The 18,204-nt window shown below is 32.3% G+C and overlaps 1 protein-coding gene across 1 annotated transcript in view; it reads right to left on the reverse strand.

Annotated features, from left to right (window-relative positions):
* Positions 1-1,063: 1,063 nt before the first annotated feature.
* The window catches only part of LOC148304437 (uncharacterized), a gene marked incomplete at its 3' end in the record, with an annotated part of 115,222 nt that continues 98,081 nt past the window's right edge, over positions 1,064-18,204 (reverse strand). The window contains exons 4-5 of the mRNA XM_088268307.1: positions 13,962-14,140; positions 1,064-1,297 (exon numbers count right to left, since the gene is read on the reverse strand). Of these exons, the coding sequence (XP_088124433.1) occupies positions 1,064-1,297; positions 13,962-14,140 (413 nt within the window). The remainder of the gene's footprint in view (positions 1,298-13,961; positions 14,141-18,204) is intronic.

Here is an 18,204-nt window from a genome sequence, read left to right on the forward strand (position 1 = left end):
CTATGCAGATCCGGGCAGGAAGTAGGGTGGAAAGGGTTAAGGGAAGCTAATTGCAATTTAAATGCATCATCAACCCGAGACGAGATCCGGGACTTATCATTTAATCTCCTTTGCGGTCACTGACAGCGCTTGCAGGATTATAACCTGTAATTTTTTTTAAACAGAAAAAATTCTACATAATATATATTTTTCATTGGTGGACTTTTCATACATGTTATGAGAATAATACATACGATATTGTACCTAAGGGTTTCCAATTCTTAGAAGACAGAAAGATGAAATTGATATCTCAACTAAGTTTGTGTTTTAACAAGGCTTATGACATAACATTGGCTGGTTTGAGTAATTATCTCTATATCCACTTTTATTGATTTTACAATTCTACCTTTGATTGACAACCGAATTGCTTTTAAAAAAAATCGTACCTACATATCTTTGTGGAACTGCATTTAATATAATATAATACCAACTAAACAGTTTTTTCCACTTTTGTTTTATTTGACCATAGACCGGGCTTCGTCGTTACCGACATCATCAGACCGGTGGGAGGCTAGACAAAATTATGTTATAAACAAAACAAGGCAGGGTTGAAAACCATGGATGAAATGATAATATTTTCCGGAATTAATTATTTTTTTAATGTTTTTATTGAGTATTTGTCTGGGTGCCCTAATCAAGTACGGAAAAATCCACAAAGGCCCATTTATTGTGCCCGTAACAGGTACTGACCGGCTTAGTCTGCCTTCGTAGTGTAATTATTCAACACGCTCGGCTACCATTCTGGAGGTCCCGGGTTCGATTCCCAGAACGGGGTCAAATAAATATAATTGATTTTTTCATTAATTTAATTTTTTCATTAATATTTATTAAATATATCCCTGGACTGGTACCCGGAAACGGAGGGCTGATCACCTTTCCTTCACGTGTTAATGACCAAGATAACACTGCGTTTATTAGATGCAGTGCCCTATGCACCATTGGGGTACGGATAAGGGTTTGAAGAACAGATACTGGGAAATCCGCAAAGTTCTATTTTTAAGGGTTAATCGTCAAAATGTGTTACCTTTGTCTCCTCTCGCGTAGATCTTCCTGTCCGTGCGTATGAGCACGTCGCGCACGGGCCCGGCCACGTGCAGCAGCGAGTGGGAGCGCAGCTCGGGGCAGCCGTCCGGCGCGCAGGACGCGCCCGGCGCGGCCAGCGCGCACGGCTCGGGCGCGGCGGGGCACGCCACGCGCGCCAGCAGCGTGTGCGGCCCGCCCGACACTAGCGGCACGCGCAGGGGTATTATACCGTGACCTGGAAAGAAGAAAATAAAACATTAAAAAAATATATCATAATTAATTTATGTGTATAATAACGCAAAGGTATTTTACCATAGACATAGATGAAGAATACATGGAAATCTTGGCATTTACGGGGCTTACGGCAGTCAAAGGCTGGTTAAAGTGATCTCTTTACACACGTGTAACATTCTACCCATGATTCTAATGATTCTTGTGTAATGTTTGGATCATATTTATATATGGAACTGTCAATAATTTGAATATTGTGGTTGTCAATCATGTGTAGAATTGGTGTAGAACGCGTGTGTATAGTGATCACTGAAACCAACCTGTGACGGTCGTAAGCCCCGAAAATGCCCAGACTTCCATATTCTTCTTCATCTATGTTGAGATGTCACAAAATAATATGAAATAACTCACATAATTGGAGATTATCCAGATTTGTGAACAAGTATTTAGACATACTCAGAATGTTGTATACTTATTTACATTTATATTTTTTTTTTGGAATTTAAACCAAGCAATTACATCAAATCATCCACAAAATTCATTCACAAAATTTAGAGCGGATTTACTTGAAGTTTTGATCATTTATTACACACAATATTTACTTAAAACAAAACAAAGAAAACCCAATTTGAATTTCTGGAAAATCTGGGAAAAACGTTGTTTTTCCTAGATTTATTCAAATATCTCTTAACTCCATTGAAGCGTTGAATTTTAAAATCAATCTTTTTGTGCCATTTCCAGAAATCAACAAAGTACCAGCATTTCCCGCAAATCTGTGAAAGCAGTCGTAGCCAGGCATAAAAATAGCGGACTTTTTTCGCATTTCACTCAATATACGAGTGCATGTCAGTCTGTGGAGTAGTTGGCTCTGCATGCAAGTCTGGTCATACCTACACATAGTGGTATTTCATGCAGAATGTCGGTCAACAGCTACTGCAGCGTGTTATGCATTTCAATGCGAATATGAATGGTGAAATAGCTTTTTCAAATATTCCAAAGAAGCTAATATCGGCCTTTGATTCATGACTTCTCTATTCAAATGCATTTATGAAAACTGGAAAAACTCGTGTTCTTAGTAAATTAAACGCTTTATAAATATACATAAATTAATATATGTTATATTTACATAGATGCACTTGGGCCTCGTATAACATGGTTTCAGAAGAACAAATGAATTAAATAATATATTATGTACGTTTAAGAGAAACAATATTTTATGTGTATATTTTTTAAGTTTTTTAATAAATAAATATGTAAATTTATAAACTATCCTAGATTAAAAAAAAAAAAAAACACACTCCCAAATTTTGTATGAACTTCAAACCTTGTATAACACGGGTTTTTGTGGAACCATATAACCGTGTTATACGGGGTCCGAGTGTATATATATATACATATATATATATATATATATATATATATATATATATATATATATATATATATATATATATATATATATATATATATATATATATATATATATATATATATATATATATATATATATATATATATATATATATATATATATATATATATATATATATATATATTTAAATGTGTGTGTGAAACCACATATTTCTTATAAAAAAAAACCAACAGGAAGACGTGAAATTATTATCCATAATTGTAAAAAAGATTCTTATAGAAATGAAAATAAAATGAATATGCATGAAGAGTTATATCATCAGAATACGCTTTAAATATTCAATACTTTCAAAACATTCTCTCCATTTTTTTAAGACTATTCAAATCGAGAGACTTTAAAACTGAATATTTTTAAAATTCTTATTGTTACAGCTTCATCGTCTACGTTAGTAAAAACAAAACAAAAAATTTTAAATGGGTCACAGCTTGGTGGAAATAGTTTAGTTCGAAAAATAGTTAATATACGAACGGTCTTAAAAAAACAACACTTTTTTGTACGGAAGCTTTTATACCCGAACTTTTTCCAGTACTCTCATTATATACATTGTATATCTTTAGTGTACTATCTATGTAGAATTGGGATTATTTTGTTCTACTTTAATTACGTTGTTGGAGGTATGAAAAACAGATGAAAATATTGTTTTCAGTGTATCCAATTTTTGTTATTGATAAATTTGTTTTAAATATATGTAGCATAAAAATACAATTGTATAAGACCAGTTTTGAGTTAATTATAGACATGACAAGTTTAAAAAAGTATAGATTTTCTCATCAACAGATAAAAATACAAACTTATATTTACACCTGTTGATGAAAATATCAGTAGTTCTAGAAACTATTCGTGTTTACATTCATCAACTTAAAAGTTACATTTATTGATTCGGCAGTCATTTTGTGGTGATATCTATCCATTTTTAATTTAAGTTATACTTGGTAAATACCACTTCTTTTTAAAATCTATTCTGACAAATGTTTCGATACATTCAGCATAATTATCAATCTCCGTATGAAAATGATGGGGAATGCAACGAAACACGTGTGAGTATTAAAGGGTATTTACCAAGTAAAACTTAAATGAAAAGTAACTGTCACTGTATTTTAAGTCACTATTTTAACCGTCTATTTTACAATCACATATTATTGTCCTGTTGTAGGGTATTAAATCGGTGAAATTTCAATTAAAATATTTACAAATTAAAATATGAAATTCCTGAAGGGATTTAATACCCTACAACCTAAATATTAGTATTACTCGCGTATCTAGGAGTATATTACAAAATATTTTTTTCGCTCGTATGATCCTTGTGTTTTCTTTCTCTATTATAATTATTCTGAGTTCAGGACACGTACTGTACAAACACTGAGATATTTATTATCTATAGATTAAACTCAAAAACCACCTCATTTTTAAGTTTGTCTGACGCGTAAAACGAAATGAACCGTAGTGCCTATCCTTTATATCTTTTCGAGCCAAATGCTCCTCAGACCTGTCATATAAGTGAAAAGACTCGTGTCATTGAGATAAGTTTAGGATTACCCCGAGAGAGAGTCGGGAAGGGGGAGCAAAGTGGAGAAAGAACACTGCAAACAAAATGCCGAAAGATAACACAGAATTATGGCGGGAGCTACAAAGGACGAAGGACACAAAGACAAGTATAAGGTGAGGAGGATCCAGAACATTCTGGAACAGTGAGGTTTGATTTAGGAAAGAGTGACTCTGACATTTCCGGGCTGAGTTATGTTCCTAGAATGATGTAAGAGTTTAGTCTTTTGTTATTGAATATCGGATAATAACCGACACGAAGGTCTTTTTCAAAGGCTTACAAATATCATATATTTTAGGCTTTGCGAATATAATACGCGATTTAATCTACCATTATGACATTTTTTCGTAAAAATATCGTACTCTTTGTGAGAGAATGACAGTGTATAATGTCCTGAAAATAACTACCTTTTATATTTATATTTACTATTATATTAAACTTGTATATTTGTATTAGCCGTGCAAACTTACATAAGCTACTAAGAAGAGATGAGTATGAGTATGCAACCCCAAATGCATTGGCTGTTGCTGCTAAATTTCTTTACCTCTCCCATAGTAATTATATATTATAGTAAAGTATCTTTTATTTCTCCTCCATTTTCTTTCCCGTATTGAATCTCCAACCTGTAGCACCATATCTCGAACCCCTCCAAGCCACCTCCTCTCTGCCTTCCCGATAGTCCAATATTTTATTATTATATAATCCGATATTGAGGTGTTATTAAATTTTGTAATAATTAACGAATCACCATTAATTGTGTAATATGTTTAAGCAAATTTAAATAAACTGGTCTAATTCAAAGCTAAAATAAATTTAAAATCATGTTTTGAGCGCATCTCAAGTATGTAAAGTAGGAGTCTTATAAAAGCTTTCCTTATCCCACCGTGAACTCACGCATACTGTGTTACGAGTTTGATAAATATATCAAGAAGTATCCAAAATTTGAGTAGTGTGTTCTCAATCATGGGTAGAATTGGTGAAGGTTACACGTTTGTAAATTGATCACTTATCCAAGCCGATGATGATCGTCAGTCCTGTAAATGCCCAGACTTCTATATTCTTTCATTTTTTATCAATGGATTTCGCGGTCACTTTGTGGTAAAATCTATCCATTTTTAATTCATGTTTCACTTAGTAAATACCACTTTTTCTTAAAATCTACTGTAACACGTGTTTCGATGCATTCCGCATCATTTTCAAACACCGTGTGCCGTCCATATTTTTCATCATCTATGTAGATACGTCAAAAGAAAATATCTATAAATTTTCATTAATAAGCTACATCACGTCTGAAAAAGGCTTCGCCAAGACTTATGTGTTGGATTCTATGCACGTGTACCGGAAGTAAGTATTCCTTCCCTCTGTCGCCGGAAATTCGTTCCGGATCGTTACGTTACGTTAGGCTACGTAGAATCGCTTTCCCGCGCTTTCTTTAATTTTCAATTTTATCTTTTCTTTCTCTAATTTGGCAACCCTCCAGCAAATTTATTAAACGTGACTTACATTCTGCCCTTCCAACTATTTATGGCAGGCATGCCTTGAATCCAAATACTCGGCTTATAAGAAACATGGAATTCTTTTCCGACTAATCGAGGATATCCTCCAAGGATACTAAGGGGATATTCAATGAGATTACTGGAATGTCTGAAAACATAATTATTACTTAAGCTGGATAATTTGACACTCCATTCTATTGTTCTAATGAAAAACAATAAGTATTATGTATTTTTCTTCCAAATATATTGGATACCTGTGTATTTTATTAATTTATCAAGGTTTCATCTTCTGGTAATTTCATCTGGTAAACATCTGTCGTTTTCGAAACTAGTCGAAAATAAAAATTAAACCCATTAAAGTGGTATATTCAAGTGTTTAACTTTATTAAAATAATCATGTCATTCCATGCTTAAGTTAATGCCGATTCAATAAATAATATGATTTATCAATGGTCTTGACAAAATTCTAGTAGCTTTAAATCACGAATGAATATGGGTATGCAATCGTGAGTACCTTAGCCTTGGTGTTTTACTCATTTTTTACTTCTTTGATTAATTTTTTTTTCCTTCACTCTGACCTTATGCACTTATCTATGTCATCTGTATTATCAAGTATATTACACTTCAGGACAAGATTTACATCAAAGGACTAATTTCTTTATGTCTCCCAGGACCTTTCTTTCATGTTTTTATCAATCAATTCAACATAATTGTTTATCCATTTAGATTTAAAAAAAAGTACATATTATAATTTGGTCATAATATATTATGAACATATTGCGAAAACCAACAATATTGATCTATGTAATTTTAAGATATGCTGATTCTAATATTTGGAATCTAAAGTGGCATTTTATCAAATAATTGATAATATTTATACTCTTTTTTTTAATTCCAGCCTTTTTATGGTAACACCAACTAATAAACTATATTGTAACACGTTTTTCAATGGACTCAACATCATTATTAATCATCGTTTGTTTGATAATAATGTTGAGAGCATCGAAACACACGTCACAAAATAGTTTTATAATTAGTGGTATCTACCTAATATCAATTATTATAAAAAATACGCATATAATGTATTTCATAATGTTTTGAATTGAAAAAGGAATCAGGAATGATCAACGAGTATCAATAAGTTTAAAGAAGTTTTTAGCTTCGATACCATTCGACATTATACTTTTGTTAAAATATGATATTTAGTAATTTTAAATAGTAAATTTGTTAGTAATAATACCTTTTGTAAACTATTTCTCATTTTTTGCGTGTCGTAACTGGCATCTGTCACTTTATTTTTGATTTAAGAATCAGACTTAGAGAAGTCGGAGGAATCTCATATTCGAGAACTGATCTTCATCCTAACTCCGACTCCAAGATTTTTGACGTTTTCCAATCAATGTCAGCGCAGACAAACGACTCTTTTATTTTATTCATGAGTTTCCTTCTTCGTGGCTCAGCGATACGTCATGTGAATATTACATAACCTTTTCTTACTGTCATCTTTATTTCTCATATTGATATTTGACAAATACCGTTGCAAGAGAAGATTTAAAGGAAATTAAAACAGGGTTTTTATCATATAAATTTGATGGTTTTCATGTAAAAATGATTATTTCATGATTACGTTTTGATTTAGGTACGTATTTTATTTTTTTGTATTATTGCACCATATTACGTATTTTTTGGTTGGGTTGATTTTAAAAACTTGTGACTTATACGAATGCATGTATGGGTGTTTTTTAAAGGTATATTTGTATATTTCAAAATTAAAAATAATTTATTTTTTTCTGAAATAATAATAATTTTTTTTTGGGTTGAAGAGATAAGGAACAATGAAAAAATATGTTAAAAAAATCATTAGGAAGGGAAGAACTGTGAAGTAGGGGTCGCAGGAATGAAGGGGAACATTTGTCATTTTACTTTCACAATTTTTACGATAGTTTTCTAAACTAAATTCTCGGGTTAAAAATCTCTTGTTAACGAATTGTAATATTTCTTTTCATTCCTTTACAAATACAACATATTTATTCCTCTGTTTCAAAACGTTATATATCTAAACTAAAAATTCTAATATTTTTAATAATAAAAAAATAGAATTTTTCGATAAAAGTCTTAATGCCATCATAAAAAAGGTTTTTCGTATTCATGTAAAAACTATGAAAAGAAAATGACAGTTAAAAAGAATTAAATAATAAGATAAAGAGATAAAAGATGATATTCCAATAAAAAAATTTAAAAAAAACATGGATTGAAAAAAACTGCGTTCCAAAAACTCGATAAAATCATATGACATCTAATTTATCAGTTTCAATTTCAGCAGCGTCATCTCAAAAATGCAAAATACCTAATAATGCTCTAACCACAAAGCTTTCGGTATATTTTAATCCGCTGAGTTATCGGGTTATTTGAGCTTCGCAGAAACGCTATATAGCAGAGAGATTGATAGTGTTTGCATATTAATTCTCCTGATCAAAGTCTTGCATTATTGGATAAGTGAAGTAATCCATCACATTTTAATGATGTGTACTTTAAAAAGGCGTTTTATTTTATATAGGAATATGTGTAATATTTTTATTACTCTTACCAGTCGCTTTATACAAAAATACATATCAATAAAAAATTTAAGTATTTGATACGGGTTTCTCACTTCAAATTGATCTTTTTACAAATCAAGTTGGACATTTAACGAAGCAAATTGTCGTAGTAGATTCGACAGTCACTTTGTGAAAGTATCTATCAATTTCTAATTAAATTTTTACTCGGTAAATACCACTATTTCTTAAATCCATTGTGACACTTGTTTTGATGCATTCTACATCATTTCAAACACCGTATTGAATATACGGAATTCATGGAAACACGAGTCATAATAGATTTGAAGAAATCCTGGTATTTACCAAGTAAAACTTGTGAATTTTTTATATGAAGAATTTCTGTTAATTCGATCCGTCTCGGAGATATTTATGCCATTTATTTTTCAGTACCAAGTACCTTTGAGCCCGCGTTATTGCTTGGATAAACTCGCATTCCAATCGTCGATCCTCCGATTGAGCAAGAGGAATGGGAGCATCTAATTACGTCGGGCGCTCGGAGTGTGAACGGGAACAGGTTCAGCGGGGCGGATCAAATGAAATGCGCGGAGCCGTTGGACCGGCAAATTAAGAGCGCTAGACTAATGTGTTTATGAATAAGGGATGACTCGGCGAATACTTTGACAAGGAGACCGGCTTTATCGAGAGTTAAAATGGCGGCCGCGTGGACGACAAAATGGCGACGCGCACATCGACATGGAACATTTCAAATTTCGATCTTTCATATTTATTTATTTATTATATCGTAGTCGTACAGGAGAAAGTGACTAACTGACAAAACGTAAAATGTTCCATTCCAAATGTTCAAATGGCGGGCCATTCAAATCACTTTTGCTTGGCAAGAAAGTTTACATCAATGCAGTTAGTCATTTTTAACAAGTCAATATATTGTACTTCCCAGTTTAAAATCCTCTGGGATTTTTTCAGGGTTATATTAAGCTAGTAAGATATCAAATAGTCAATGATCACGTTTTTGTAAAAAATGCAGTTGGTCACTTTCTCCTGTATGACTACGATATATTTAAACTTCATGCACATAAAATAAATATGTAGTAATGCCTCCGTAGTGTAATGGTCAGCACGCTCGGCTACCGTGCTAGAGGTCCCAGGTTCGATTCCCAGGGGGTTCAAATAAATAAAAGTGATTTTTCACAGTAATATTTACCCTGGACTAGTGCCTAAATCGGAAGGGTAATCACCTTTCCTTCATGTGTTATAGTTCAAGACAACACTGCGATTATATGATGATGTACCTTATGCACCATCGGGTGCGGATAAAGGTTTTAATTTATTTTTATCATATTTAATACAGAAATTCTTCTACGCCACTTTAAAAGGCAAACACGATTATAATCCGTGAATGCATTTTCCACCATCTTGCACATTTGATTTAAATCCTTCATCCCCTTGGCAAGGGTTGAAGATTCTGTTATTAAGTTTAAGAACAGAGCAAAAGCAGAGAGTAATCCTTCCCCTACCTTTCTTTATGTCACTTTTATGTATATCTCACCCCATCAACGAAATAATATTATTTTTAATGAAAATTTTACTTAGGAAATACCATTATTTTTTAAAATCTACTGTGACTTGTGTTTTTATGCATTCCGCATCATTTTTAAACACCGTATGTGAAGCTTATTCCAAATTTTAGATTTTTAATTATTGTTTTACTTATTAAATACCACTATTTCCTAAAATTTACTGTGACACGTGTTTCTATGTACCTATTCCGCATCACGTTATAACACCGTATGTGAATGTAATTCTTAATTTTAGAGTTGGGTCTTTCGGACGTTGAAGGTTGAAGAGGGGTTAGGAGCTGTTTCTTTTTTTTTAAATTCATATTTTTTATTTCTTATTATTGGGAACATAGACAAAAGGGTGGAGGCTATGGTTATTATCATAAAGTATTAAGTTGATTAAGGGTTTTTTTATTATTTTTATTTTTATTAATTTTATATTGATTCAAAATGTTGCAGCTTATGGCTTTTCGTATTAATTATTTTTAAGATTTCTACGTTATTGTGGTTGAATTTGTGATCATTATCTTTTAAATGGTTAGTGAATTCAGTACATACACTCGCATAAATACGCGAGTGTAATATAATAAAATGTAATATAATATAAAATGATGTTATATATTACATAATTCCCAAACAAATAAAAATAAATACTCGTTTAATGCCTGTGATGCACAAAAACACATCATTGTAAAATATTTAAAATGTCTAGAAAGCTTTGAATTTGCTCATAAATCTGAAAGCAACGAAATGCACTTTAGAAATAAACCATAATAAATTTCGAGTCACATTTGCGAACGTTCGCGACACACAGATAAACCCTCTATAAACCCTCGCGTTAAATTGCTTCATGGAATGCCTTTACGGATCCTCCTCTATTTGACGAGTTCGCGAGCATAAAGGTACATATACAATTTTAAATAAATAAAAATAAACAATATGTGTTGAGATGGTCGCGAGTGTTTTTGCCTAGAATTTTCACTCACGAATTACATGAAATTATAGTAACTTTAAACATAAAGAGTAAATCCACTCACAAGTAGACATAGGTTATGAAACTTAAAAAGTGAAAGCCTGAGTAGGGTCATGATAAGCGGTGTTGCATAAGCCGTAGCTAGATTTCAGAGTCACTTGGAAATTAGGTAATTAAAAAAAAAGTTGACATAGTCAAGACATGTTGAACTAATGAGAGTAAAGAACGGTAAGACAAATCTTAGAGGCGAATGTTGTTGAAAATAAGAGCAGAGGAATACCGAGGCAAACTTGGCATAATCAGGTTTGTCAAATACTTGAATGCGGCTGGGTCAGGAGACAAATTAATCGGCGGGTATGTATGAAGAAAATTATGAATAAAGAAGAAACGAAGAATGTTTGCAAAGACGAAGTGGTGTGGCGCTCCATTCTCTCTGCCTACCCGTACGGGGAGGCGGTATGATGGTTGACTTGTTTCAGTTAAAAGTACTTAAATGCTAGAATGTGTTATTGTCAGGAGTTGGAATGGTTGGCCGGAATGTATGAGAAGATTTTTTGCTGAGAGAAGACAGAGTGGTGTGGCGTTCTGTTCTCTCTGCCTACCCTTGAAGTGAAGCGTCGTGATCTTCAGATAAGTCTTACATTTGTATGTAAAAATATATATATTTTTAATACTTTAAAATGTTAGTTTTATCAATTTGTATTTAAGGATATCGTTGTATGGACTATTGATTATGGGTACAATTTAGTAGAATACTTTTTTTTCGTATATGAATAGAATATTCGTCTATGCAGTTGGTAGTTGGCACATATTCCCGTTCGTAAAAGTACACAAAATACAAGTCTTGCGTGATTCATGTTCACATATGCGCTACACAATTTTCTCATCTGTCTGACAGATGCCGCAGAAAAGCGCGGGGTTTTTTTCTCGTAAACGCGGGAAAATTGCCTTATTGCTTATTGCGTCACACGGTGGTTTTAACGCCCCAGGGTAAACGTGATCGCGCGGCTATGTGAACACATGTAGCCACGTACTAAGGCGTAGAGGTTCAATTCTATGAATAATAAAATCTCAACATGTTTCTTTACCTTTTTTAATAACTACTCTCTTTTGATTTCTCCGCCTCCATAATTTAGTGGTAAGGTTAGGTTAGGTTAGGTTGCCATGTTTCTTAACCATTTTAAAAATATCCGTAATATTTGTTTCCTCATTCTTCACAAAGTTAAACCACCTGAATCGCAGTCGCTTGAACTACTCGCAGTTAGATATGCGAGTAAAAAAGGATAAGTTATAAAAGGCGTGAGTTTTTTGAAATATTTCAATATTTTATTTTACTCCGTAGTGGCTTTTTATAATAACCTAGATAACCTATAAACACTTTTTTTTATTTCTTTAGTCAGCGAATATTACATTTAATACAAATTAATATTAACAGTTAATTTGACGTCATATAATTATATGTTTTTACATTTTCTAACTACTAAATAGACTTTCATTTTAAATTCATTCAACTCTTTTTCTTCTACGAGTATATACATTCAAGTATATCACCAAACATTTTTAAACCCTTTTAAATAATACAATTTTGCGATTCTGTTTTTTTTATGAAATGTTTATTCTGACCTTATTCTTAAGAAAATTATCGTTAAAAAAATTATGTTTAAAATAAACATATTATATGATAACATTTTGAGTGTGTCCAAATACTTATTCACAAATCTGGATTATCTCCAATTATAGTTATTTTTCATATAATTTTTTCACATCTCATAAATAATTTTTTGGCATCTCATCATGTACTCCGTACGTCTCCCGAGAGCCACCATCAAACTTGCCTCTTTTACAAAGCATCAGGTTCGCGCCGCCCAGGACGACCATTTCTGATAATTCTGCAGCCTGGAGACAGTTTGTGGACTCCAAATGCTCTACAATGAGAGCGGATACGGTTTAACTAACTAACTTAAAATGAGAGTGAATTAAATCTGTGTTAAAATATTCTGGAGTTAATTTTCCGACGATATGTAATTTCAAGGATAACTGATTATATCAAGAGATTATACAATTTGTCAGAGTCTCGAGTTATGTCTGGAAGATTAAAGAGTAATTACTGGATATGTGTACGAGTGCGGGTATGTATGAGAATATGAGAATGTTGTTTGTAGTTGAAACAAACCATTTATAGCCCGTCGCTTCAGGCAACAAATTATCCTTAAACCAACTAAAGCGTATACGAAATAAATTCCTTTTCCTGGGCTTATATGATATTATATCTGAATATATTAGTACCTACCTAAATATTATTTGCGCCGAGATGCTTCTAGATGGCTGAAAATACTCTGCATGTGTTTAAGAAATATGATTAATATATTGTTTATCCACGTTATGAATATACTCGCATACCAAACAATTATGATTATTTCTTGAATGTTTTCCGCAGATACTTTGTGGCACATTTTATAAACTTTATAAAATGAAATAACTTTGTTATAACCACTTTTTTATTAATACAATTTAACCTACCGGTTTCAACAAGAACCTTGTCAACACCAGGGATTATTTTAATTAAAAAACGAAGTGTGTGGAAGTTTTGTGGTGAGAGTATTATAATGTTTTTGAATTAATATAATCCCTGGTGTTGACAAGGTTCTTGTTGAAACCGGTAGGTTAAATTGTATTAATAAAAAAGTGGTTATAACAAAGTTATTTCATTTTATAAAATTATGATTTTACTGTCAATATTATTATTATTTAAAACATTTACTTTACTAGCTTAATATTGCCCTCAAAAAAATCCGAAGGGTTTCAAACTTGGAAGCATAATATATTGACTAGTTAAAAATGACTAACTGCATAGGTGTTTATTTTCTTGCCAAGCAATAGTGACTTGGCCCTCCTGAACATTATACGTTTTGGTAGTTGGTCACTTTCTCCTGTACGACTACGATATTATAGTAAAACATAATAATAACAACAAAAATATACACAAATATCATTTTCGTATCTGAAACGATGTTTTTCTTGGGACAGTATAGAAGAATGGGGTCGGATAGAATAGAAGAGATAGTCTATTTTGGCGTCCATCTTTCACAACGTACAGTATTGGAACTCACCATAGATAATTTTTGATGTGACAGCCACAATCGTGGAGTCGTTTTCTCCATTCTCCGCCTGCGTCTCCAGCCTCAGCGTCACATTGACTGGCCTCCTGGGGAGCAGCTGGTGCAGCGTCACCAGGACTGCAGTGGTCCGACCCGGGACGGCCGCTTCGGGAGCCACCACTGAGAAACCACTGGAAAAAACACAATAATAAAATGTAGACTTAAACGTTATTCAAATGGTTATTGTATAAACTTTATAAAATTAATTAACTTTGTTCTCACCACCCTTTTATAAATATATATATATTAAAAGAATTTTTATAACATATTTTAAATAACAATCATTCTTTTAATTTTAAAAATGGCATTGAAATACTACATTCTAATAAAAAAAGTAAACTCATTGCATAATTTAGAGATTTTGGAAATTAAAAAAAGCCATAAAACAAAATTTAAACATTATTAATAATCAATAATATTTATGTAACAGTCCTATTTTTTATATTTTTCCAATTTTTGTTCCTAAAACTTCTGCACCGTAGGTTTTTGTGTTTTTTGTGTGTTCTCCACTTTACGTATGCGTGCGCAGCTTTACACTGTTTTTTGGGTGATTCCATTAGTTGTTATTTGGGGTTGCTATGCAATGAATAATAAAAATAACATTTAGGATTTTTATGGAGTGTGTGGAAGTTTTTGGTGAGAGTATTTTAATGTTTTTGATTTAAAATAAACGATGATGATGACAAGGTATTCTCGAAACCGGTAAAAAAAAGTGGTGAAAACAAAGTTAATTAATTTTATAAAGTTTGTATTTTTTGCTTATCTTTTCCACCAGATTTAATTTACATTCAAATGCAGTTTTATATGAACTATTTTCTTCGTCTTTTTCTTTGGACTTTTGTCTTCCACTGCTGGATATAGGCCTTTTCGGTATCCTTCCATTTTTTCGGTCTGTTTCTGTTTGCAGCCAGTTTCTACCTCCCCACAGCGGCTATGTCATCGGACCATCTTTTTAAAGATCTTTCGATGTCTCTTTAATCTCCTAACATCTCATAATTTTAAGTATCCATCTTGTGGAGTCCTGTCTTGCAACATGATCCTCCCAATACCATCTGAGTCCACTGCCATCCACGCGATCCATGACATCCGCTGATGTGATCTACGTAAATGGTTTATTAAACACTTTGTTTTTTTGAGGTCTAAATATTACCATCACGCCACATCCCCGATGTGGTAGGCAGAGAGAATAGAACGACACACCACTCAGTCTTCGCAAACATTATTCGCTACAAGCTAACCGATAACTCCGATTTTTGACCTGACCACGTACTGATAAACTTAATCATGCTAAGTTTTCCTGAATCTTTTTTTGCTCCTATTTTCAATTTACGTCATAAATTTGTTTTACTCTTCTTTCTTTACTCATTTGATTCACATGCCGAAATCATTTTAACACACCTTTCTTAATTTTATCGATAATGCTTATCTCTGCCTCGCATCCAATCCTTAATCCACCATTCGAACATCTATCATACCGCCTTTTAAAGTCTTATTTCCTTAAATAGATTTACATAAAATGTAGCAGTAAGTTTTTATTTCGTTCTGTGGAATTTCTCTTTCAGACAAGTCTAGTTGTGTAACATTATTTCATCGCCTTGGAAATATTAAACAATTTTGGCTTCCTTCCAAAAAAATGCACCGGAGAAATTTGCAGCATTCAGCTGAAATGGAACTTATTACGAAAAAGAAATTATCTCACTCTGTTTTTGTATTGGGTTTGTGATATTTGTTTATTGTATTCTTTAATATTTTATTCGTTATGTGTACATTATATCGTGTAGAGATACTATACATGAAATAAATAAATAAATAAACCTTGCGTTTATGACTTTTGACCATTTTTGTCCCCCTCACAATATAGAAGTAGCGAGTTTGGATACTATGCTTGAAAGTCCTGAGTTCAATTTTTAAGGTAATTTAAATAAACCTAACTTTTTTTACTCAGAGTTTGTTAAGTGTTATTATTAATTTGTGTTTTTGTCTTTGTCATCTGGACTTGTGCCTTAAGAGCTAGAATAATCACATTGCTTTCATGAAATTCAGGATTTAGAAAACACTGTAGATTCAATTATGTGTTTTCAGCATAATTGGAAACGGATAAGGGTCAATTATCAACGTATTTAATATTCATAGCACTAATTTTTACTGATTTCATACTTTGTGGTTAGTCATTTTTACTTTTTTTTAAGAAAATGTTCAACCTAAAGACCAAAACACACAGAACACTGCACATGCACTAAAGACCGAGGTCTAATATGCACCAAGAATTTGTATCGAAATGTGTCAGGATTATAAAAATTGAATAAAGTAGACGGGAACTAAAGAGGGTGGTGACGTATCTTGCTATACCAATGTTGTCGAATCAAATAGTGGACTGAAAAGAAGGTTTGATTTAAGTATTGTTTGCATTCATGTAGGAATATATGTAGGTGAATAATTTTTATTCAAAAGCTAGAAAAATGTTCAAAGGCCTGATTTACAATGAAATATGAAAGTATGTACTCTTAAAATTAAACAAAAGTCATGCATTTTTTTTTATCTGAATACGAAATAAATTTCATTTTATCGGTTTAATTTGTTGTTGATGAAAAAGAAATTTATTGTGATGTACACAATTTAAAGTAGACAATTTGCAATAATATTATTGTGAAAAAACAATATAATGTTTACTCGATCTATGTTTTATGTACAGTAGACTTTATTATTCCCAAATGGCATAGAATTTTCGGTTAATTTGTAGCGGAACCGTGAGCCAAAAACACAACAAATTCTACACTATACGAGTACAGTTCTACAATTGTACACCCTCGGGCGATTGTGAATTCAAATCCACAGTACCGGATCTGTAAAGGGGTCAAATTAAAAATAAAATTAAAAAAAAAATTACATAAAATTGTTTTATGTTTATTTTATTTCCAAATATTTTTTACTCTCGATATATCTGGGGTCGTGAGAGCTTTTTTGATTTACAAGATATCGATCGATCGATCTATATAGATATAATCGTGTTCAAAACATATTACATTTATTTAATCATAAAATCATCAAATTTAAATTTACAATGATGTACCTTCAATGCGTTTTCTTAATTTCACAGTAATTTTAAAAAAATGGTCACTTATTTGTGTATTACGGTCATGCAATCATGAGTGACATACATACATCTCCTTATATGGTACATATACGCCAATTATTTCGACACCTAACCTGACCACTTTTAAGTATTTTAAAAACTCGATCATCCCAAGTTTTCCATGGTAGTTTATTATTTTATTTTTTAACGTAATTTTTGGAAAAAAAAATCCTTTTTATATTGCTATGAAGTTTGAACTTTTGACCCCAAAAAAAGACCATGAGCTATGACATTCGGTCCTTTCAAGGTCCTATTATTTCGGCCACGCAGTTTCAAGCCTATCTTTCACTGTGGGCAATTCACAGATTGGCGTTGGCGCTTTTAGCTAATGCTGGCCCTGCCATTAGTTTGTGAGATAAGTATCGCGCAATTTATTCAGAACATATCTCTCGGCAATATATCTTGCAGGTAGTAATGCGCATCGCAGGTGTGCCGTGTGTCCCATGGGCATACAAGAAAAATGCTTAAAAAGTAGGTACTTATATACCTTAAAAAGTACATATATATTTTTTTTTAAAACAAATGTTTGAGCGTATTATCATTTAGGTTTATTGTAATATATGAGATAACTAACTAACAACATTTTGAGTGTTTCCAAATACTTTTTCACAAATCTGGATAATCTCCAATTATAGGAGTTATTTATTATATTATTGTTTGACATCTCAACAAAGAAGAAGAAGAATAAGGAATTCTGGGCATTTACGGGGTTTGCAACCGTCATAGGCTGGTTTAAGTGGCCAATTTACACAGTGTAACATTAACCAATTCTACCCATGATTGACAACCACACTACTCAAATTCTTAGAAGTTATATAATTATGATCCAATTTTGAAACATTGAACAAAAATCACTAGAATTTTCACTAAAAGGTAAAAATAAAAAAATGAAAATGATTTTTCTTGCGTTTCACGTGTATGTGATTAAAATCCGGAATTCGGACCTCACATACAAATATATTTTCTGCTCAATAAAAAAGCTTCTTCTTCTCACCAATAGATGTCACTAGGTTAGGCAGAGAAAAAAGAATGCCACACCATTCTGTCTTTGCAAGCAATCTT

The sequence above is a fragment of the Brachycentrus maculatus genome, unplaced genomic scaffold (assembly GCF_059751285.1).
Source record: "Brachycentrus maculatus isolate JH-2025_06_01 unplaced genomic scaffold, ASM5975128v1 h1tg000317l, whole genome shotgun sequence".
Classification (NCBI taxonomy): domain Eukaryota; kingdom Metazoa; phylum Arthropoda; class Insecta; order Trichoptera; family Brachycentridae; genus Brachycentrus; species Brachycentrus maculatus.